This window comes from Puntigrus tetrazona, chromosome 22 (genome assembly GCF_018831695.1).
Source record: "Puntigrus tetrazona isolate hp1 chromosome 22, ASM1883169v1, whole genome shotgun sequence".
NCBI lineage: Eukaryota > Metazoa > Chordata > Actinopteri > Cypriniformes > Cyprinidae > Puntigrus > Puntigrus tetrazona.
The window spans coordinates 3065455-3090420 of record NC_056720.1 but is presented as its reverse complement, the minus strand read 5'-3'; the positions used below and the strand labels follow the sequence as shown (position 1 = coordinate 3090420).

Here is a 24966-nt window from a genome sequence, read left to right as displayed (position 1 = left end):
TGCAGACCGTTTTCTGTAAGCTGTTCTAGCACTTTAAAAGATTGATGATCTCCTTCGACCACTTAGCCATTACTAAAGCTTACTTTTCTATTCTGAATGGCTTTAAATATTCCGCATGTGCTTTTTGTTTATTCAGAAATACTCCCGCTCCCGTGATGGGCGTTTCTCGCATGAATTATGGGAAAAGCGAACAAAAAAAGTCATAGAGTTGTTTGATAATCACATCTGTTTGGGAAACTTCTAACTGGAATCCTGCATGAATCCGTTTTTACAGTAAACCAAAGTTAAAAGGTTAACAAAGCAAAGTCATGAAGACTTTACCTCACAAATAAGGCCCTCGGATTTTGATTATTAGGACAGACTCCCCTCTAGTGGACATTAAGGGCACTTAACTGTAAATATTTAATGTTAAACTTTACGAATTTAATTTGTAATATATAATATTATAACTATTATTATTATTACATTCCGGGAGAATATTGTTTTGTATATAACCAATAAATAATATATATTTGTTTGTAATATTTAATCGTTTATTTTTATTATAGACTTTATTATCAGGCATCATATTGTTTTGATAAAACGCTAGTTTGATCGATTTTAAAAATTAATTTCGATTTAACTCATTATTTATTTTTGGTCAGTAAATAACAATGTTTTCATTATTTCATTGAAATATTGCAGATTTTGTACACAAGGAAAATACATTAATTTATTGATATTTTTTTAAATTATTCTATATATGAAGAACTTCACTGCGCTCTACACACATTATAACCATTTATGTGTGTTAAATAAACATAAATAAATCCCACTAAAGAAAAAGGTCAGATGAGGCAGTCCCCGAATTCTCCTGAAGGACCCCAAACATCTCAACAAGAGACACATGGACAAGAGCTCGCCAGTTTAAAAAAAACGATTTTCTAAAACCCCAAATGCTCAATTTGCTGTATCAAACCAAACCCGCCGCAGAAAAAGCGAAACGAGCGTCGATTAAACGCCAGCGCGGTAACGATGCAGGCAGGCGCGTATAGGCGTCCGTCGACTTCGCCTGTTTGAATCTCTCCCGGCGGCCGCTGACAGCTCGAGCGCTCGCCGTCACTCATTCATTCCGTCTTTCGTCGGTTTCTCTGCGTCGGGGTTTACCGAAGAGGCTCCAGCATGTTCGAGGAGGCCGGCGAGGTGTTGGAGAACATGCTGAAGTGGTCGTTCCCGCTGAGTCTGGTGCTGTTTCTCGTGCTCGTGTGTCCGCTGCGCGCGGAAGCGGCGCACGAGTTCAGCGTCTACCGCATGCAGCAGTACGACCTGCAGGGACAAACCTACGGTAAAACACACCCTACACCGACTCATAACAACCCCGTCGATCCGTTTAGGACGGGCCGTGGCGTGGCGGCTCGCGAGTCGACGCTTGCCGGGGTTCGAACCCGCAGCCTTTCAGTTACACCCCGACTGTACCGTGGCGTTACTACAGCTCAGGGTTTTTAAGCGTTGAAACCTCGCAAAGGTTCGCCAGGGCTCTTAACTGAAAGTCGTAGGCTCAAACCCATCAAGCCTCGATTTTTTTAACGCTATTTCAGGAAAATACCGCGGTGTAACGTTAACGTTACTTGTCCATAAAAACACCGGCCTTTTAATTTACTACCGAGTCACATATTTGAGAGCTGTTTATTAACACAAACCTCTCTGAGAAAAAGTAATAGTTATTTTAAATTACATTTGTTTTAAATATATTTTGAGTTATGTGTTTTACCATGTTTTTATATATATATATATATATACGCACACAAAACACAAAAACATAATAAAATATATATATATATATATATATATATATATATATATATATATAACGTTATTATATATTTATGCATTATGACTATTTCTTTTGTTTTATGTCTTTTTTTTTGCTCATATTGTATTTTATTTATTTCATTCTATATCTTATCGTAGTTTGCATTTCTAGTTAATCATTTTACCATTTAAAACGTATTTAGTAAACATGTTTATTTCTATATCATGTTTAACAGGGAAAAAAAATTAAATAGTAAATGCATTTTATGAAATATCGCGTTGTTACCGTAATCCGTGTCCAGTGAAACATCGGCATCCTCACTTACTTTCATAGTTTTATTTTTACTCTCATCTTGAAGTGGCTTGCATTTTGAGTTGTATTATTTTTTTGTTACTTGTTTGTCGCGTTTAAAAGTGATCTTTGTTGAAAATATTTTAAATGTCGCTTTCGGTTTAGATTTGTGTCGCTTTTACCATTTCGTTTATTCGCCGAGGCATTCGTTCAGTCGTTTTCGTTCCCCCCGGTTCCCTGACGTTTAGCGCTAATAACGTTTTTGCCAATGCAGGACGCGCCGGCTCTTGTTTATCCGACATCTCTCCTCAGAAAAGGTCACGACTCGAAAACAGGTTTTACAGACTTTTCAGGTGCATTTTCTGGAGTAAAAACCAACCGCCTGCGTCCGATCGTAAAGCGTCGCCGGCTTGTTGTCGTCTCTTTCAGTAACGATCCAGGTGACTCTTTTAGGTTCCCGTAATGCCATACTGAACACGGAGGCTCGCACGGTGGAGGCCGAGGTGCTCAGCCGCCGGTGCGTGATGATGCGGCTCGCCGATTTCTCCTACGAGAAGTATCAGAAAGCCCTGCGGCAGTCGGCGGGGGCCGTGGTCATCATACTGCCCCAGAACATGTCCACTGTGCCTCAGGACATAGTGCAGGTGAGAGCGGGTGCCCTGGGGCCGGGGCCGGCTCCTCGCTCCGCTCCGGGCTCACGGGCATGTGTTTCCTTCTCCTCCAGCAGTTCATGGAGCTGGAGCCGGAGCTTCTGGCCACCGAGACCATCGTCCCCGTCTACTTCGCTCTGGAGGACGAGGAGCTGATGTCCATCTACACGCAGACGCAGATCTCCTCTTCCTCGCAGGGCTCTTCGTCCGCTGCCGAAGGTACTTTTTGGTTTTTAATGAATACAGATGCGCAGGCCAGTATTTAGCATTCACGTTAAATTTGTCGTTTTAATAATTGAATAATAATTCGTTAAAATATATTTTTTGCTTTTGTTTGTAGTTCTTTTATGATTTTTAGATGCAATAAAACATCTGAAATATATTTCGAATCGTGTATAAATATAAAAAGACGCTTTATTTACGCGTTTATGTATTTAAGTGTAGCTTATTTTTACTTTATCCTTCTCTTCCTCAACTTACTTAGGATGAATGCAAAAATTATCATTTATAACGAAATGCACGTATATGAATAATTACAGGTGCGCTTTAACATTTAATGCATATATTGAATATTTATATGGCATTTTTATACAATGTACTCATTTTTTAATAACACACGCATATAGTTGCATAAATGCTATATTTATATGCAGTAAAGTTTTTTTTTATAATATGAACGTGTAAAATTTAGTAAATATGTTACTAATATATATATATATATATATATATATATATATATATATATATATATATATAGTATCAGTGTATACATATACATGCAGGTTGTTTTTGTACTATATACACATGAGTTTTTATATATATATATATATATATATATATATATATATATATATATATATATATATATTTTATAATGACTTTTTATTTTATATGTATACGCGTGTTAATGTGCGCATATAGTTTTTCTTGTACATTTACTTATCTAGAGCAAGTGTAATAACCGTGACTCTGTCTGTTTTGGTGCAGTGCTGCTGCACACGGCGACAGCCAACGGTTTTCAGATGGTGACCAGCGGAGCTCAGAGTAAAGCCGTCAGCGACTGGGCCATAACTAGTCTAGAGGTGAGTATAACCCACTCGTTTACCCACAACTTCTGTCACATACTCACCCAAAGGTCTTACTTGAGCTCTGCAGATAGCTTAAAATAATAAACCTCTGCTAGAACATCCAAGACGACGGCCAAAAGACGCTGAACTACATCAACGTTTTTTTTTTCTTCTGTTTACTACTTTATTTCGGCGCTCAGGGTCGCCTCACGGGTTCGGGAGGAGAAGATCTGCCCACTATCGTCCTGGTGGCTCACTACGACTCCTTCGGGGTCGCTCCGGTAAGGGCGTGACGCCGCTCTCATTCCCTTCGAGCGTTTCTGAGTTACTTGTTGCGATTGTTTGATGCGTTTCAGTGGCTGTCGTACGGCGCAGACTCGAACGGCAGCGGTGTCGCCGTTCTCCTGGAGCTCGCCCGGCTCTTTTCCAGACTCTACTCCTACAAACGCACTCATGCAGGGTAACACTGACGTTTTTTCGTAAACCTGGCTTTTGAAAATGTTTCTGTCCGCGTCCTTTAGGCAGTGTTGCCAAGTCTGCAGGTTTAAGCGAATAATGGTTTCGGGCGGATTTTGTTTTAAAAACCTGGCAACCGCTTTAGGGCTTGGTGATTGGCCAAAAAGTCGCCGTCTTCTTGTTCTTCTTCTTCCTGTTCTTCTTCTTCTTCTTCCTGTTCTTCTTCTTCTTCTTCTTCTTCTTCTTCTTCTTCTTCCTGTTCTTCTTCTTCTTCTTCCTGTTCTTCTTCTTCTTCTTCTTCTTCTTCTTCTTCTTCTTCTTCTTCTTCCTGTTCTTCCTGTTCTTCTTCCTGTTCTTCCTGTTCTTCTTCTATTTTTTCAGAATGCTTTACCAATATTTCATTTCTAAATAGTCGACTTTAAAATGCAACTACCACATGATTCAAGTTATTTTTGTATATTTATCTAGTTAAAGAAAATTATATTCCAAGTGCCCCAGGCATGAAGCTAATCGATAAAATTGGAAAAATCCCTAGCGCGCTTTATAACAATTTTCTTATTTTTTTCTTTCTTTTTATAGATACAACCTGCTGTTTTTCTTGTCGGGAGGCGGGAAATTTAACTACCAAGGAACGAAACGCTGGTTGGAGGACAACCTGGACCACACTGGTACAAATATTACCGCAAGATTCTCATTTCTTTCAAAAATCATAATTCTTGAATTTTCCCTTGTATTTGCGACGATTAATTACCATTTACACTGAATAATGGTCATATTATATGTATTTATCTATATAATATTATTCTTCATCAATTTATTAAAGATAGATTGATTTAAAAAAAAAAAATAGTTCATCAGTTTCATACAATGCGTGATTTTTTTTTTTGTTGCAAAAAAATGTGTGATATTGATTATTTTTCTATAAACAAGAAGTTAAGATACTCATGTTTTAGACACCTTATTTTCTGTATTTGTGCTATTTCCAATGTAATTCCAATAGAAATACAAACGTAATTTCCAAACACAACCACAGCTTTATCTTGCACCTCCGAACAACACGGCGTTTCAGATTTGATCCAGTCGCAATGATTCATTTATTTACAGTGACTTACTGCCACCTGCTAGCGGTTTTCATTTCACTATCTTTTATTATTTAAATCATTTCAAATAGCAACATTCAAAAGACACTTTTAGAACAAACAACCGTATAAAGGCAAAAAATGGCTGTATTGGAAAAGATGAATTTGTGAACTACGCTTGAAGAAATGAAGAAAATCAAAAACGTCAGTCCTTATATCAGCACAAAAACACACTTAGCAGTCTTAATTATCATTATTGCTACAATATCTTTACCATCGTTATCTTCACAATATCACACAACCCTATTACGTGTCTTTTTAAAAACTAAAACCGCTGCGAAACACGCCAAAGAGCGGGTGGTTCAGGGACTATAAAAAGGTTAAAACAAATCTCATAAAACGGTATGCATTGACCTCAGCCTTGTCTTTCAGATTCCAGTCTCCTCCAAGACAACGTGGCGTTTGTTTTGTGTCTGGACACTCTGGGTAACAGCGACAACCTTCACCTCCACGTGTCTAAACCACCGAAAGAGGGAAGCCCTCAGCACGCCCTGCTCAAAGAGCTAGAGACCGTAAGACGTTCCTCTCGTCATCGACACTTTAGCACCTTTCACACAGCAATAACAGTAAATTGCTGTAAAAAAACAATCTTCTGGCGCCGTTTTTTTAAATTAGCGGTAAATTCTCTGACCTCTAAATGGCCGCTCCTTCCGATTTTGCCAAGCACTCACGTTCATGCCGCTTCTTTTGGCCCGGAGACATCACGTTACACAACTTCAATCACAGTACATGCGTCGTCTGCGTCTTCGTTGTGGCTGGTTTGAGTTCGAATTTCATCGTCTCTGGATTGGCTCAGAGCTAGCGCCAATACTGGCCATTTTCATTCATGCACAGAAGAAATACGGTAATTTACTGGTAAGTAGGGTTGAGACGGTGAAGAAATTTCGTAATGTCAACATGTTTATCGCCGTGGTGAGGGGTTGTTTGAGTTATCCGTCTTTTCCTCACCTACCTTAGATTTTTAAATAGCTTGTAAGCGCGGTACATGGCAAATCGGCAACAAGCAGTTGTTTGAGTTTTCCCTCTTTCCTTCGCTTTTAAATAGCCTCATTAAAAAACATGAATAAAAATACACAATGCTATACGCCTATTATAAAATAAAGCATCAATATATAACAATACACAACGTTTAAAATAAATAACATGTTTAAGTGGGTATACAAAACTAAAAATACGGTAAATAATGGAAGGATTAATATTGACATTTATTAGCGAAACGAGTCAGGAGGCACGGAAGGCATACACCTGAATGTAAAATAATTACAAAAATATAGCGTAAATGAAACAAAAATATGAAGAAAAAAAATAACATGGAACCAAATAAATAAAAAATAAATGTTGCCATTCAGCTTTAATTCTCTGTTCTCTCACCAAACTAAATAGTGTTTATTAGTATTTAAAAACAAAACGGCGGTGTGGGATGGTGTCAAGGTGGAGTATTGGCACCGGTTTAACACCAGTATCACCACCAGCACCGTCTACCGCAGCAAGCCTACCGTTACGGTCACGACTTCTAATACCGGTAAATTGCTGTATTTTTAAAAAGGCCCCGGTCACACATGTAAGCAGTGAATTTAACCCGGATTTCATGGTCGAACGTTTGGTGTTAATATTTGACCCCGTTTAACTTGCACAAGCGCGTCTGAATAATTATGATCTCTTTACGGCAACTTACCGTAAAATCTGCATACGCGAAAGGTCCGTTTTCTCCTGTTTTTTAGGTTGCAGCCCGTCAGCACCCGGACCTGAAGTTCTCCATGGTCCACAAGAAGATCAATCTTGCCGACGACACCCTGGCCTGGGAGCACGAGCGCTTCGGGATCCGCCGCCTGCCCGCCTTCACCCTGTCCCACCTGGAGAGCCACCGCAGCCCCGCGCGCCACTCCATCATGGACATGCGGTCAGTGTCGTCCTCTCTGGAGGGGGCGGGAGAGGCCACCGCTGGGTGGGTGACGATTGGTGCTCTCTCTCTGTCACCCCGACGACTAGTTCCCTCCCTCGCCGCCCCGTTGGCCGGTTCGGTTGATGATGTGTTTTCTCTGGCAGGCCTCACGTGGATCTGGCGAAGCTCGGGCGCAACACTAAAGTCATCGCCGAAGCGCTGGCCAGAGTCATATATAACCTGACGGAGAAGGTAGCGTCGCGTTCTCAACATCGGTGTCCGTTTCTCAGCGGATATTGATGTGCGCACAAATTAAATTGATGATAATATGTCATGTGTTACGCAACCATTGAGTAAAGATACACAGTTTGAAATCTAATCTGATGCCACATGGAAAAAAATGCATGCATTTTGACACAAACATGGTATATTTTATTTAATGTCAAATAGATTGCAATTTTTAAATATTTTGATGGAATATATGTAATGTATGAGTAGTATTTTAGTATTATTAGTATCAAGATTATAGTTGTATTTTTATATATATAGGTGTGTATATATATATATATATATATATATATATATATATATATATATATATATATATATATATATATATATATATATATATATATATATATATATATAATCCTTTTAACAACTAAAAACCGTAACTAAAACCAAACCACAAAAAATTGAGTTTTCAGGTTTCCTCCTTTTTTTTAATAATTATTACCCTTAAATAACAGCATTAAGCATAATCACTATAGCAATATTTGAATACTATTTATTTTACAGTAAAGCTGTATGAGGCATGATTTCATTAAATCAGTTTTTGCGATTTAGAAATAGATCAAACTAAAGCGTATAAGACATCTGGTTTTCTTCTGGTTAATCATTTTCACCGATGTAATAATTATCTTCTGTCACGCAGGGCGTCAGCGGAGACCTGGAGATCTTCACCGAGCAGATGGTGAGTATGAGTGAAAAATGCATCCAAAATAATACTTTTCCCACATTTCAGAGCTGCACTGAACAGCCCCTTCTTTTAAGGGCTGGTTCACCCCAAAAGTACGATTCGGTCATGTCCCTCCAAACCCAAAATACCCTGGGTCATCTTCCGGACGCAAATTAAGATGCTTTTTGATGAAAACAAAGCTTTCTGACCACTGAAGTGATCCGAGAACAGTAGTGAAAGTGTTTCGGGGGTGAACTAGCCCTTTAAGTGCGGTTCTCTGCAGCAGGTTCAGGAGGATCAGCTGGCGTCTGTGGTGGACTGGCTGACCGCCCAGCCGAGAGCCGCCCAGCTCGTGGACAAAGACAGCAGCGTCGTCAACACGCTGGAGTATCACCTGAGCCGCTCTCTGAAGGACGTCAAGAGACACCTGGTCAGAGCCGACAAGAGGTGAATCAACCCAGCGGTGCTTCAGCGATGAGAATCATACTCAGAGCCTAACGCTCGCTTTTGTTCTTTGACAGGGACCCCGAATTTGTTTTTTACGATCAACTCAAGCAGACCATGAATGCCTACAGGTGAGATACTCAACTGCTGTCACTTTGGATTTCGTGGTCGAACGTTTGGTGTTAATATTTGACCCCCGTTTAACTTGCACAAGCGTGTTTGAATAATTATGGTGTATCTGAAACTAACCAGGGTAAAACCAGCGATCTTTGACCTGCTGCTAGCCGTCTGTATCGCTTCTTATCTTGGAGTGCTGTATTTGGCTGTACAGGTAAAGACAAATATATTCCCTCTCATTACTATAATAGAGTAATATCTGTGTTGTTTTAATATCCATTTGTCTTAAAGTTTTTATATATATATATATATATATATATATATATATATATATATATTTATATATATTAATTTTTTTATTATTATTATATATATATATATTTTTTTTTTACAATCACAAATATATCTTACATGTTTTTTTACGTTGCATAATTTGTATTTTAAGTGTATTGTTAGTACTATAATTTTTAGTAGTACCTTATTTATATGAACTGTTTCTTTTGCTGTAATTATATTTTTGCAATTGTAAAAAAATCACATTATTTAATATATATTTTATATCATATGTATTATACGATGTATAATTTATATTATATATATATATATTTATCTTTTTTAGATTATTAGATCAACTAATAACCCTGTAAAAATATTTATTGTGATTTCTGTATCAACAATATAATAATAAAAATAATATTAATAATTATTATTTTAGTTAAAATAATCATATAATAAATATTATTAAATAATGTTGCATTTAAATCTTGTTTGAAAAATATGATTCTTGTTTTCCTGCAGAATTTTGGCCTTCTGTACGGTTTCCTGCGTAAAGTCACAGCTCCTCGGCTCAAACAGCACTAAACGGCCACCTGCAATACGAAGGACCGCCGGGGTCTCAGATCGGAGCCAAGAGTGTGTTTGCTTTCTTTATTTCGCTAGTTTGTTTGATTGATTTAGCGTTTTCCGAGAATGAACGTTGATTTTTCATGCCGAGAGTTTCATCCACTACGTCTCCGCTAGCCTTTCAAGTCTTCCTCGTCTCAGCGTTGCCTCAAGTCCTGCTTTCTTAAAAACACGATCCGTAATCGCTCAAACCGAGTTGGTCTCAGATGAATGTGTGATGTCATGAAATGCGTCGGTTACGGATTGTGCTTCTAAGCGGCGTTTCCTGAAAACCTTTCCTCGTGTGGTTATTCTTCTCTGGCAGCTACTACGAAGTGGGCCAAAATCGTTGCTGGTTGAGTGGAAGTCCGTCAACGCTCCTCAATCTTGCTCACGCGAGTCTCTACTCGAACTGCTGATTCTCTTCGGAGCGAGTATTATACGTAAATATATAGATTATGTGACGTTCGGAAACCTGGCATTTCATGTTTTGCAGATTCTTTAACCCTAAACTTTTTCGTCAAGACTAACATTAATTGTTCCGTGATTCTTCAGACGTTTTGTAACTCCCGCTTCTTTCTTCGGTCCTAATTCCACGTGTGGTTTTCAGCCGACGTTCACTTCTGCTTTCGCTGTTTGTTGCGAAAGCAGCGTTGGTACAAATTTGCTGTTATTTATGGAAGCTGATACGCTTCGACGTGCACTGATTCCATTTTCTTTTCTCCTCCAAAGTCGATTTAACTTTGCAAATCAGAGATACGTGATCCTTAAGGGCGAAGAAGAAAAATAAAGGGTTTTTTTGTTGAATTAAAAATATGCTACAGTGGTTTTCTTTGAACGGTTTTTATTAAATGGGGGCAAACATGACAACACAGTTGGTTTCAATTCAACAATTCAACTGGAATTCTTAAAATTGTTCCCTTACAAGTGAGATAATACTTGTCTCTACTAGTGGTCGGATCAAAATCAAGGAAAAGAGTGAATAAATGGTCCAAGAAAAATCTATTAACTTATTTTTTCCATGTTAAATTAATCTGTATAAATATTCTAGTTACTCCTCTTTTTATATATATATATATTTATACAGGAAAAAACAGTATTAAGAAATTAGTGCAATTTTAATTAACCCAGATGTAGCAAAATACCCCTGGCATAAACACCTCAAACTTAATGTTTTTTTTACATTTACCAGGGGTTTGATATTAATTTTTGGCACTTTTCTAATAAATTAACACATTTTGATTATGTTCTCAATGCGCTAAAATTATTTCCAATATAACAAACAATTCAGAAAACCAATGATTTTTCATAACCAATGGAGTGCATCGCCAGTTGCTAACCCGAATTTTGACTCCAAGCTAACGCTAGGTACGTTTTACAAAATGAGGGTTAGCATCTAGCCACAGCTGTATTTAACGGCAATGTTTTCGTCCAGTGATTTGACAGCGGCGGGTAAAAAAAAATAGCTACGTACAAACTCAAAAGTTTTCATTCGACAGTACCATAGTATGCGGCTGCTGTAAGTAGAAAAGAAAAACAGCAGCAATTCGAATTGCGTTTAGGAATATTTCGCGCAGAAACGCGACATCCAAAATATAAACGGCTAGCTCTACGCTCAAGCTAGCAACACGAGTGGAAGACACGACCGCAGCGACAGCATTTGTGCGTGAAGATTATGAGCTTCATCCACAGCAGAACTTTTGATACAGTAGGCAAATCAACTATTCAAGTATCGCGTTAGTTTTGGAGGAATCGATATGAATACGAAATTCCATTTCGTCTTTTGTCGTGAGATTTCGGCATACAGCATATTCTCAAATATCATGCGTTCCTGAATGCAACATCTGCATAAATGCTTTGATTAATTTGAGTAGGTAGCAAAAAAAAAGTGCTTGAGGGGGATCCGCGGAAGGAATGCAAGCACTAACTTTCACATTCAAAAGCGGTAATACTGTACAGACGCCATTTTGATTGATTTGTGGTTGTAACCCCGCATTGGGTGAAAATTTTTAAACTTTAACTTTAACTAGTCCATTGGTAGGTTATACTAGTACCGTGGTTCTCAGCTGGTTTTGCTTCAGGATACTGCTTTTATTTATTTATTTTTTTTAAACATGAAATGTATTAATATTACCATGAACTAATTAAGTCCACATTTTGGTCTTGTTTTCCAGTACATATGTCTAAAAGCGTTCTTAAATCAAGATGCATTAAATGACAAAATATCAAAGTACGAAAGATGAAATATCAGCCAATTAGGTCAGAAAAATAAACTTATTTCAAAGCATAAAGTCATTTTTTTTATTACTTTTTAATATGCAGCATGCATAAGAATATCTAATGTGACTTCGGCATATACAGTTTTTTCGTGTATATCTGTATTTATTATATTTTTAATGTTTTTTGGTTTGTGATTTCATTCATTTTTTGGGACACTTGCATATGTCCTGATTTGACTAGTTACTAATAATGAACATGGGCGAACCAAATTCAGTTAACCCTGATTTGATGCTAAACCTGCCCGAAGATGCCAACAACAAAAGATACGGTAAGAATTTGCTTCATATACTGCCTTAACTATGTGTTATTACATAACTGTGTTTGTTTTTATCATTTGCGTTTATACGTTTTCATTGCTTTTCAGATCAGACCTTCAACCCTCCATTTGAGAACCACCTCACTAGTACTCGTGTTACGCATTAAAAAAATTTCACTCCTGGAATTAAAAAATAAATACACCTGAACAACAGAAACGGTGGTCCCAGATGACAACCACAAAACCGGTTTATCATGGTTTCCGTCGTTCTCCGAAATGCATGGGTTTGTTTCTCACAGGCAGAGATATCATCGTCACTCCCACCGTAAGATCCTGATTAACAGTTAATGAGAGGTCATTTAACGTAAAATCAAGCAATACACAAGACAGATGACAACATTCACAGTGCTATTACAATTATATTATAATAATCAGGATAAAATGCAAATGATGGTCCATATTGTTTCTTCTTATGACCGTCCAAGCACCTTGGCGTTCTGAGGTTAGAATCAAACTAGTTCACAGAAGTACCTTGCCGTCATCATTAAGTGCCTGCAGGTGGCAGCACTTAGACATTATAGATGTTTCTTCTTATTGATCCCGTTCTGCACATGTTTCCTAAGAGTAAGGAAGAGATGTGAAAAGCACTCGGTCAGGCTGGATGCATGTGGCATGATCGGGTATCACTTCACTTCAAGGTCAGAGAGATAAGGGCACATATATATGACGGGACTTTCGTTCAATCTCCACGTCTCCTAGATCAGGTTGAAACGGACCAGGCACACTCAGTGATCTCTAAATGCGTTACCCTAAACCTACGGCAATTGCTGTCAAAGGGTGTCTGGGACAAAGTGTTCTTAGTGATTAGTATCTGCAGCTATAATAAAACAGTACCTGAACTGTGAAACTTTCAAAGGGGCCCAAGTCAAGTGTCGAATATAGCCTTGTTTCATATACTCTCCTAAAATTGGTTGCATCAAGGTAGTTGATTTCTAAAGGTCTCAGTAGAATTTGGTTTACTGTACTAGATACTGAACTGCTAGCAGACCACACAACTTCCTCTTGGTTATACACATGTATGTTATAAATCTGCACTAACCACTGCCTGCTGCTTTTTTTACTTACCCTTCAGCAGGCATCTGATCATTAGTGTCTTTTTTCTCCTTTAGGTCCTCATCCTCGTATTCCCGGACATCATTTACCTCCGTCATCTGGCCCGTCAGGACCTTCACCACAAACAGCACAATGAACTGTAAAAAGGAACAAAAACATTTGATATTCACAGAGATTTTGATAGCAATAACACATCATAAATGTAACTTGAACAGGGTAAAAGATGGTAGGTAATTAGCTATGATCTGTTAGATGTCTAGCTAACATGATCTGACGCTGATTTCAGGACAGTAAGATCAAATTTTACAAGTAGTCAATTGTTAGTCTACCTATGCACATTCTTCTAGAGCAGGGGCGTCCATACTTTATGCCAATGACCATATGCGCCAATTTCCCAGGATGCGTCCTTATCAGGATTTCTGTATTGCTTTGATTTAGAGTGTTTTGAAAACATAACCAGTGTCATACACCGATCAGACCAGATGCAAAGACAGCCAAAACCTAGATATTTTTGGGAAAATGGCACGTATGGTCACCCTACCACACTTGCTCCTGGTGGGCCACTGTCCTGCAGAGTTCAGTTCCAATTTGCATCAACAAACCTGCCTTTCTAGTAGGCCTAGATTGGCTGGTTCATGTGTGTTTTGATTGGGGTTGGGGTAAATTCTGTGGGACAGTGGCCCACCAGGAGCAGTACTGGATACCGTGGATGGTTCCTGGACATTTTGCATGTCTTCTTAAACACACTTGATTTAGGTCATCAGCTCATTAGGTTGTCTGCCTTATCTGGCACACTAATGAGCTGATTGGTCAAATCAGGTTTGTTTGATAAGGAGATATTCAAAATGTGCACTGATGGAAGTACTCCCGCCTCAGGGTTGGGAAACACTACACTTGGGCCTATCCAATTGAAAATTTTGATGATAGTTCACAGCTAATTCATTGTAATTCTCAAGCCAGCAACCTTCGGCTTACTAACCCTGAGTAACACTACACTGCTGATGTGTTGTTAAACTACCCATTCTTACCAGGAACCAGTAGATATTCATGAGGAGCAGGGCAAACAGGAGTATATTGAAGAAGAAGTAGAAAGGGATGTGGGGAATCGACTGGATGCTGGTGACACAGGAGGCCCACAGAACTTTGAGGGGGAACCAGTACAAACGGAACCAAAACCTGCACAAACAGCAAGGACAAATTATCTCACGCGTGAAGGCGACTGGATCTCTCAAGCATCCTTTGGATAGAGGCAAAAAAAAGTACAATTACCATTACACAGTAGTGTCAATAGGTAGTTACTCATACAAGAAATTACAGCAGAGCAGGGGTGGAAAAAACTGGCTTTGAGGGCCACTGTCCTGCAGAGTTTACTTCCAACCCTAATCAAACAGACCTGCCTGTTACATCTAAGCAATCCTGAAGATTTTTTCAAACTCTGCAAGAATGTGGACCTGGACTGTTAGTGGCTGACCATTGCTATACACCTTCACATAGATTATTAAACCACGAAGACCATGTCGGTAGATAAACCCCTTTTTTTGCATAGCATTTCTGCTACCTGGTCTCACAGAATTCTGTGTAATGACCACGGACCCTTAACTTTACTTAAGATTTGAATCTGTAATGCCACCAGAATGTAGGGCAGTGAAAGGGATCAGCCATGGTTCATGCACGGCTAACCGGATTCAATGACGATGATCATTGAATAATATTGCTGTTACCACACGTGTGATTTTTCAATGTAAACAGTCACAACAGTAGCAAGTAACCCAACACCTGCCCCTAAACCTACCATTTGTCAGTATTTATTCAAAAAGTAATTAAGTAATTAATTAATTCCAAGTCTTCTGAGGCAAAAGGATTGATTTGTGAGAGAATGGACATGATCACAGGAACACAGATTTGAAATAAAAGTTTGTGGTCATTACACAGAATTCTGTGAAACAGGATCCTAACCTTAAACCAGGGGTACCCAGTCCTGCTTCTACAGAGTTCAGGTCCAGAAATGAATATATGTTTTGTCAGATCAAAGTGGAGGATTGAGCAAAGCAATCCCTGTAATTGTAGATCAACAATGAGTTATTTGATAAACTATGCAAATAAGCAATAACATGATACAGCAACAACCAATGGGAGTATAACGAACAGTGGCCAGCTTAAATGGGCCTTCATTGTGTTGATAAGGAGTCTTAACAGATAATAGCAACTTGTGACCTTTAAAGTTTATTAATCAGATCTTTTTGTTAATTTAACATTGAACCTTTTCTTGATGTCTAACATCCCCCCCTCTTTTGAAACCAACAAGTTTTGTTGGATGTTATTTATATGATCATTTGATGAATGATCATTTGATGAAAATGTTGTACCAAGACCGACAAGGAGCGTGTGTGCCTACTTTTGCAAATCACTTTTGTGTAAGGTTTCAATGATGAGTCACTATATGCAACAATAAGAAAACGTATGGTTTCTAAAACAACAGGTAAACCTCACCATGTGATGCTAAAACTAACAGACCCCATGTTGGACAGGACATCGTTGATGAAGTACTCTTTCCCTCCCCGGGTCTTGAAGTAAACGTTGATCTTGGTGAATTCCAACTGAATGTCATTGATGTCATGAAGAAAGAGGACCAGAATGCCTATGTTGTGGTATCTGAGGGCAACGTGAACAATGACGAGTGATTTATGAACTGTGGTTTATAAATTGAGTATTTTGTCAGTTGTTGAAACTAGAACTTCAAAACTTTAACAAAGCATGTGAATTTGCCTGACCTGAAAGCATAGGAGAATGTGATCAGGGCCAGAGTGATAAAGTGATGTACCACCATGACGAGGGAGTCCTTCCTCCAGGCGTCCATGTAGATGGTGGCATATATAGAATGGCCGTAGAAGCTGCCCTGGATTAGGTAAGCTATTGTGATATCAGTGGGGACCGACATCCCACTCTTCCAGTCTAAGCCAAGAAAGAGAACAAACAAGTGACACTGAGTTCTCCAAGTGAATGCCACAACCATAAAAAACAACTCTAGATTGTAACGACCTTGACTTTCAAACAGTGGAACACTGGCCTCATAAAACACATGATTTATACTGATATAGTAGAGATTAAAGTTGTTTGTATGCTGCTGGCAAGGGACATTCACACTATCAGTAATATGCCACCACAAGATGCCATTCATGTTTAATGATAGGTGATGGATTCCGGTAACAACAAGTCTTTGGTCTATGCAAATAAGCAATGACATGATACAGCAACAACCAATGGGAGCATAGCAATCAGTGGCCAGCTTAAATGGACCTTCATTGTGTTGATAAGGAGTCTTAACAGATAATAGCAACTTGTGACCTTTAATGTTTATTTATCAGATCATTTTAGTAATTTAACATTTAACCTTTTCTTAAGATGTCTAAAATCCCAGACCCTGTTTTAATCCTGTCAAGTTTTGTTATACGTTAAAAAATTATATATGTAGCATGCAGTAAGTTTATTACACAGCTTGTAAGAAACTAAAGGTTGAGTTATTCAGTTTTAATCTAATTATTACATGCAAAACAGGACATGCTCCTAGTATGAACCTTACCGTAAAACACAGATGGGGGGTTTTGAAAGAAGGAATAGCTGGTGAAAAACAAAAGGTAGGTACTATATGACCATGACATTGTGTAGAAGACCAGCTTCCACGCACTCTCCGGCATCTTTGAGACATCTTTTGGTTGAATACAACACCACTGTGCAAAAGGCTGTGAAAGACGAGAAAAGAATGTAATTACAGTCCCTGCATTTAAAATAGCATTAATAGTGTTCATTTGTCAACAAAGATAACTAATTGGCAGAACACAGATGATGCTACGCAATCCTACCATGTTAAATCAACAGACAAGGTAGTTTATCATGCTGTACTTGCATAGACTCAGTTTACTTAATTTGCCTGAAAGTGGGTGTTAATATTTAATGTTTTTATCTCCCCAGGTGCCAAATGTTAGTGTGATGTCAAGCAACCACCAATGTATTGTAACTGTTTTTCATTGAGGAAGTTGAAGATATTCTAAGTTAAATAAAACTTAAATTCATTCTATATTAAACTATACAAGTAAAGCATTTCATAGAGTAGGCTGAGTTATAAAAAAGGCCACTCTGATAAGTTCGACATAGATGACTCACACGTCCCACTGATGGTAGTAGCCTCGAGCTTAAGTATTACCTCTACGTCTGTGCTAAACTTGGATATTTCGTTCATATGTTTACGCGTCTACTGACATGCCTTTACCTTATCTCTCCTGTGACAGACTATCCTGTATGTGAAACCGAATGTCAGTGTAACTGAAGATGCGATTAACAGCTTGTCTTAATCATTTATCTATTCACGATCACCTACTTTATTTGCCGTTACCTGATCCGCACTCTGCCTGTGCTGAAAACAATCAAAGAAAGTAGGCCTTTTGAAACTAGGCATATACGTTGACTCTATGTGGCCCCACTCTTGTGTACGTAGGTCCCACGGTTGCCTCTGATTGGTCATGAAGCAATGTGGCTCACACTGCAGGATCCTGCTTTCCGCCTCCACCCGCTGGGGTTATTTATAGAGGCCAGCTGTCACCAAACTGCCCCACCCCCGTTCGTCTATCACTGCCTCTAGCTGAGGCCCTGAGGTTCAAGCTGGCTGATGCTGATGCTGGTATCTGCAGCATAGAGGATGTCTTCAGCTTATGGCTGTGAAAGACAGCATACATCCTTTCTCAGCTAAGCAGCTCTGCGGTCTAATTGTCACAAATAAATCCTAGATGAGTTTAGGCCGGTCCCACATGAAAACCACAAATGAGATCTCTTTAATATTCCAGTTGCTTGCTCTAGAAGTTCAATGAAGACAATCAGGGCAATCAGGGCTACTTGTTTTCTTCTGGTAAATTGCTCAGAAGAGATGTCTCAGAGTGTGCTTGGATTTGCCAATGTAAAGTATAGGTCTGTTCTTTTGCTTTGTCAACCATGTTACATTTTTGTATCTTGTAATTTCTTTATAGGAAGGTTTTGCCTCTTTGTCGCCATCTCTGTTTGAAACAGGCAATTGCAGTTATTTTCGATTTTTGACTCAGCGATGTCTTAGCACCGATGAAATTAATGGTTTGATGTGTTGCTGTTAGTCACTGCACTGGTTTGAATGTCCGTTGTACTTTGGAATCACAGATTCTATGTCTTTGATGTACGACTATGAATTTTTTTCCAGAAAATGTCATCTGTACAAAAAACAAGTCTGCTACTTTTGTTCTGACCAACTAAGGAAAAGAAAGCATTATGATACAATGCTTTTCCAACCATGGTTATATCTGATGATGGCTTATATCACATCAAAACCAAGCAAATTATTATTGTTATACTTTGCTCTCAAATTGTTAGTGTTAACAACATAAGCATTGCGTGACTACATCTATTTAGTGTGTATTAGCGTTACCTGTAGACTACAGGTGAATCTCAGTTGAATTCAATTCAAATAGGGTTCGATATGTTTTGTGGTCTGCACCAACAACAGTTGTGAACGCTGGCTGGTTGTGTACTTGCCCAAAAATTTGATCATTTTTTTACTAAAAAAAAGTTATGGACTGCAGCTTTAAGGAAACGCAAATGAGTTCCCCAAAAGGTCTCCTGGGTTTCGGAACACCACCCTCTGTGCAGTAGAAGGTTCCTCTGGGAATTCAGTCTCGCTATGGAAGATACATTACAACCCATATTAGGCTGCAAACTACTCCTCACTTTCCCAGCGCATGAATGGCAAGCAGAAGTGATGGCTGAACTGAACCCATTCTAGACCTGGTGACCGAATGCAACTGAAATGCTTTGGGGTCTTGTACAAGAGTTAACCTATTGGCTAAACATGCAGTTTCCATGGCAACTGTTTCAGGTTAGCAGGTGGTTTTGTAGAATAAGACAAATAAAAACAAACAATGAATAAGCCCATCTCCCACATATGTAAACAGCCTTCCTTTACATAATGTCATTTCCCTACTGCTCGGATGCTCTTTTTGGATTTCCATTGTACTTTAAGAGCAACTCGGAGAATAAATAAAAGACTAATGACAACAAACACAATGAAGAAGTACAAGCCCATCTCCCACACACGTAAACAGCTTTCCATCATACACTGACATTTCCTTTAGCTAGTTTCCCTTTAAAGTTTAGTTGAATCTTCATGCAACTTCTCGTATGGATCACTTTTGTCAAATGTGGTCACGAGAATGAATATGCTTCGACTAATGCTTTCCGTATAGGTTAAAAAAGACAACGGGTGAGTAAGAGGGTGTGAAAATATAAACAGATCAGATCATAAAGAGCCATACGAGTTTTAAAAGCATACAAACTTCCTCCAATACTCTAGGGAGACAAATATCATAAAAGAGACAAAAGTGGCCTGATGAAGCCACATCTTATACTAATTTTCAACACCGTCCAGCTTCCTTCCTGTTGGGGCTGAGTTATATTTCCTTAAACTTTGATCGTTCGTGGGATTACTTGTTTGTGTTCTGCCAACATTTCAGATGAAAATGATGCATCTGATCAGGAGATCAGAGTAGAAGTAACAGGGCGGCCACAAAGAGGAAGGAAGGAGGCAGATGTTTTAGATGTCAACCGATAGTGGTGCATAATTTCCACTCTGAGCACCAAAATGCATCAGTACACGCATCTTGTGCAATGCAGCTGATCTGGTCTCTGAGCAGGCATAAATTAATGAGTGCTTTAATTACCTTTCAGGCTCAGTATACAAAGCTGCACATTTTGAAGGGTTACCTTTAGATGCATCTTGTATGAGCATTAACTGATAACCGTTCCTGCTTGGTTATATAAGTACTATTTAGTGTCAGTCAAGAATATGTATACATAATTGATAGCTTGAACATTGATTGACAACGAGTGAATTAAAATCATCGCACCTGCTGGTGTCGCAATTGCATTTGTTCAGCATGTGTTAAGAATGTAAATCATTCAAAGACATCTGTAACTTTATTATCTGAAGAGCTGATGACCTCTTTCTGTACAAACTGCTGTTAAGACACAGAACTCAAAGGTTAGCTGCAGGATCCACAACGTGACATGCTATTCCTTTGGCAGCCCTTCAGACAGCTGATGTTTGCCAGAACGCGATATTGCTGTGTATTTTGATTTAAGCGGAGTGATCACTAAAAATATTCCCTGGTCCAGTAAATAGTGATCATCGCAGTCTCATCAAAGGTCAAAACGGCATGCCTTCGGCGCCCAACACCTTGCTTTTATTCACACACTTAGTTTACGGTATTGGCCAGATGGCTTTGTGCTAGTCATCCGTCGAATCTGAGAACGTGAAAGTGCAAGGGAATGGACCTCATTAGCTCTAAGTGCTCATGCCATAAATTGTTTATTAGGCGACATGGAGATTGGTTTAAAAAGCAGGCGGAAAGATCACATTACGTACCGCACGCGTGTGTTTGAGTGCAGGACATAGTCCACAAAACACTTTGAAATCCGCAGGCTATGTCAGAAATTATCTCCCAAGACATACAAGGCAATCTTGTGACCAAAGTGCAGTACACTAAAACCGCAGTAGACAGCCAAAAAAACTGCCCCAAAAGGCCCATATTTAAGTCATTAATCACTGACAACCTTCCCTAACAACCCTGGGCACATTTCACGAATCAGAATGATGTAATCTTTTGAGTCAGATCTTATTTTATAGAGTCGTTTCATCCAGTCCCTTTACAAAGTTATCCGGGCCTTCGGGGTCTGCTTGCCGACTCCAGGGAATGGCAGGTCACCGAAAGGAAAGATCTTTTCCTCATTTAAACCAATGAGTCTGAGAGTGAACTAGTCCTTAAAGAAGCCTTTTAGCAGTACACCAGAATCACATGTGGTTTTTAATTGTTTGATGTTGACTTTAATACCGTGTTATGTAGAAGAGGACATCTTCTTTCACTGAGAGGGTATTATTAGCCAACAAGCACACCGATAAGAGACTAACGGTCTGCAAGTGACAAATGCTTATCTCTTTATTTTCCTGTTTTAATCGCAAACCACAGTGCTGCAACTCTTTGCCAAGACCTTGCTGTCTCTTACTCAAGGGTTACAAACCAGAAAAGGTCCTGGCACGTCACGTATTTCCGTACAAACATCACACCAGCTGCGTCAGGGTTTCTCAACGCGCTGAGAGAAAAGAATTTACAGAAGGGAAGCAAACTCGAACGCAGGTGACGATGATATCGCATCGTATCGATCCCGCTAATTGCAGCACATGCGCTGAGCCAGCGAGAGTCGCTAAACGTACTCGAGAAGCATGCTTCTGGCCCACACGTTTCAGGAGAGGAAGTGAAAGCGTCGTTTGCATACGCCAGCTAGGTCGAAAATAAGCATCAGATGCAAAATGTGGGGGATATCAAAGTCCCAGACGAAAGGCAATTTGGTGAAGTTCACGTCTAGGAAACTTGATAGTAACAGGGCCTGTTTGCATAGCCATCTTTGTATGTAAAGGGTAAAATGCAAAGTTAAAAAAAAAACATGTAAAATAGCTCTTGTGCAAACTGCAACTTCATACAGTGTGTATGAAGAAGACTATTTTCACTGACGTGAACAGACAACGAAATCTCTTTCTGGATAAACTACACCACAAACACAACTTAACAAATACTTTTGCAGTCACAGCTGAAATAATGACGTGAGAACTTTCCGCATCAAGTGTCAAAGACTGTCAGAAACTAGAGCTAAAACTAGACTTGTGCACAACTCGGTCGCTTGACACCACCTAAAAACTCGCTTTCCCGCCTGTGGATGCACAAATGACCTTTAATATACAAATGGTGATGTAACATCGAGTTTCAAAACAACTTGAAATATTCAGAGGGCGCCAGTGATGCTTTCGAGACCTGGTGTTTTTTCACTAGACGTCAGTATTCGAATACCTCAAATAAATTAAAACCCGCTGAGCACGGCATGAATAATTAATACCAGTGTGTCACTTGTTGCATTTGCGTCGACGGTGACTTCTTCGTTATATTTACCTCAAAGAAGTACACGGTCAGTCCTCTGCGCATTTTCGTCCACATGACCGCGCACATGAGGAACATGAAGATCTCCGTCCAGGTGATGTATGCATGATCCAGCAAGGTTCTTCTGGACAGCTCCAGCCCACAGTCTTTACAGTCTCTAAAGGCACTAAACATGACTGAATATGCTCTAACGATGAACTCCACGTAGCCAGGCATGATCTCCATCTCCATGCCAGTGCTGGAGGAACCATCATCCATGGTACTGGGGTCCATTATATTGGAAATACTATAATAACAGGCCACTTGGGGGCTGGAAAGCGATGGAGACGCACAATGCAAAAGTGCCACCAGCTACAGTTACTGTAGACCTTAAGCTGATTACGGTCTCTGAAGGATCCTGCCTTTTCTTGTCTTCTAAATTAAGACTTATAAACGACTAATGCTAATTAGCAAATTATGCCAAAGAAACACATTCCAACCTTAACCCCTAATGCCACGATAAAGATTGTTATATCCTATGCTGAATATATGCCAAATGGCTTTGGAGTACCACCATCATCTGCTTAAATTGCATATTACAAGAAACCTATATAATATTTGCTATAACACTTCCCTTACGTTATGGTTAGAAAACCCATCGCACAATATATGAATCAGCATACTGCATTGCCCTTGACATTTGCTATCTTATAGCAATATGATAATATATAGCTTTTTTAGCAGTCCTGAAATGAAAGGTTCGTAAAAACCATATAACCAGTTTCTATTCGCCCCTTTATATTCCGCGCATGTGATCTGTGTCCAAATCATGTGCCAAAATAGCGCGTCCTCTTCTTTTCGTTATTCAGTGTACATAACATCTCCTCCGGGTCTCATCTCATGTCGAGAGGTTTAAAGCAGAAATCGTCCCTCGGTATGTCCATATGTAGGTCGGATGCAGAAAGCAGGTAGAAATAAAAAATCGCCGAACGAATCCTCAAATGAACCTGCGCATAAAACCGTGCATGTGATATATTCGCAAACGCGCAAAAAAAACGTAAACGTCTGTGAAAATGTGTCTAAAATCTACCGAAAGCCTCTCGTGAGAAGCGACAGACGCGCCGCGCTGCGAAGAAGTTGAGGTTAGTGAACGAAAAAAAAAAAGATGATGTCCTTGTTCGCGCGTTGTCAGCCGGTTCTTTTGAACGATTCGGAAGAGTCGATTCGCAAAGCGGTTGAATCGCTCGGGTGTATCCATCGCTGTTTGGGTGTAGAAAATAGACGATGTGTCGGAAACAGTAATAAATAGTAGCTAAAACTGTTATACTGTGATGTGATATTTTAATTTAACGAAATGTGTATGTGTTTATCTGAAGAAAAGGTTTACTGTTGTGCAGGTTGCAACATATCTTTCGAACAAACCGAATCGCTGAAATGACTCGGACTTCCGAACTCGAGCAGTGGCCCGTTATCTTCAGATAGATTACACACACACACACACACACACACACAGAGAGAGAGAGAGAGAGAGAGAGAGAGAGAGAGAGAGAGAGAGAGAGAGAGAGAGAGAGCAGGAACTGTTTTAAAGTGACAGTGGCACGATTATGTGGACTAACTGTTTATATGCGTCTCAGAAAACGGAAGGAAATTCAAAGGTTTTATTTAAGGGTTAAGTGGGTTTTCAGAAGCGAAGTTTTATTCAAGCTCAATTAACGATTAGACCATTTGCTTAATTGTTATAAAACACTCTCTGTAATGCATATAATCACATTAGTGTAGATTGTTTATACCAGATGCATTATGTGCCTTCTAGCTGAAGACGTACTACATCGCAGGAGGCATGGTTTATTATTATTATCATCATCATCATCATTGAATTCGGCTATTTTAGTCATTTATTATGTGATGCCAAACCAACATGGGACATTCAAATGAGAATTGCGTGCTAAAAAATATACAAAAAATGCATTTTTCCTACCGTTGATTGTAGGCAAGATTTAGAAATAAAAATAAACGAATGTAGTTAATTTTAGGCATTAAATAAGCATTAAATAATTATTTTAAAAAAACTTGTATTAAGAAAATAATAGTTTTTAATAGAATTTATGTTGCTAGAACTTTCCCCAAATGCAGCAATACGCCGTCGTACCGCTGGGCGGCGCCCTCGGGCAGTGAAACACCTTACAATAAAACGATACAGCGGAGAATAAATTATTGATTTTATTACTAGCAAAACATTATCAGAATAAGAAATGAATGTTGAGAATTTCAACGCGGGTTTTTTTTTTTTTGAAGTACAAATAAAAGGGTCGTTAAGTTTAGAAGCGATATGATTTATCTCTATTTATTACCACATGTGGTCGCAGGTGTTAGGCCTGTTTGTGTTTTCGGTCCCGAAGAGGATGTTATACGGTTTAAGACTTTCTAGTGTTTATTTACAGCCACCGGATGTTTCTGAACGTGTTCCATTTATGAGCGGAAAAAACAGGTCAAAGATATCCGGGGGAAAATGACTGGACGTGTCTCGTACCTCATACAAAGTTAAAAAAAAAAAAAAATATATATATATATATATATATATATATATATATATATATATATATATATATATATATATATATATATATATATATATATATACTCAGTACATAACAGTTC

General features: G+C 39.0%; 2 protein-coding genes across 7 annotated transcripts; one reads left to right on the top strand and one right to left on the bottom strand.

The window, feature by feature from the left end:
• Positions 1 to 964: 964 nt before the first annotated feature.
• ncln (nicalin) lies at positions 965 to 10492 on the top strand. 5 transcript variants are annotated; one of them, XM_043222631.1, is made up of 15 exons: positions 965 to 1324; positions 2537 to 2727; positions 2811 to 2952; positions 3721 to 3815; positions 4001 to 4081; positions 4157 to 4260; positions 4836 to 4924; positions 5768 to 5907; positions 7117 to 7340; positions 7442 to 7529; positions 8212 to 8250; positions 8519 to 8682; positions 8757 to 8810; positions 8932 to 9010; positions 9595 to 10492. In XM_043222631.1, exons 1-15 carry the CDS (start codon positions 1162 to 1164, stop codon positions 9655 to 9657), a joined length of 1716 nt encoding a protein of 571 aa, XP_043078566.1. In that variant the 5' UTR covers positions 965 to 1161; the 3' UTR covers positions 9658 to 10492. The 5 variants fall into 5 exon arrangements, with proteins under 5 accessions (XP_043078566.1, XP_043078565.1, XP_043078564.1 ...); XM_043222630.1 differs by having other exon boundaries at positions 976 to 1324; positions 2808 to 2952; positions 8522 to 8682; XM_043222629.1 differs by having other exon boundaries at positions 978 to 1324; positions 2808 to 2952.
• A 13-nt stretch (positions 10493 to 10505) lies between these two features.
• cers1 (ceramide synthase 1) lies at positions 10506 to 23495 on the bottom strand. Of its 2 annotated transcripts, none has more exons than XM_043222752.1 (8): positions 22342 to 23495; positions 16908 to 17067; positions 16099 to 16279; positions 15818 to 15979; positions 14356 to 14503; positions 13340 to 13464; positions 12746 to 12832; positions 10506 to 12547 (listed from the first exon to the last, which is right to left on the bottom strand). In XM_043222752.1, exons 1-7 carry the CDS (start codon positions 22600 to 22602, stop codon positions 12790 to 12792), a joined length of 1080 nt encoding a protein of 359 aa, XP_043078687.1. In that variant the 5' UTR covers positions 22603 to 23495; the 3' UTR covers positions 10506 to 12547; positions 12746 to 12789. The 2 variants fall into 2 exon arrangements, with proteins under 2 accessions (XP_043078687.1, XP_043078686.1); XM_043222751.1 differs by having other exon boundaries at positions 10506 to 12832; positions 22342 to 23315; positions 23399 to 23494.
• Between the last annotated feature and the right edge of the window lie 1471 nt (positions 23496 to 24966).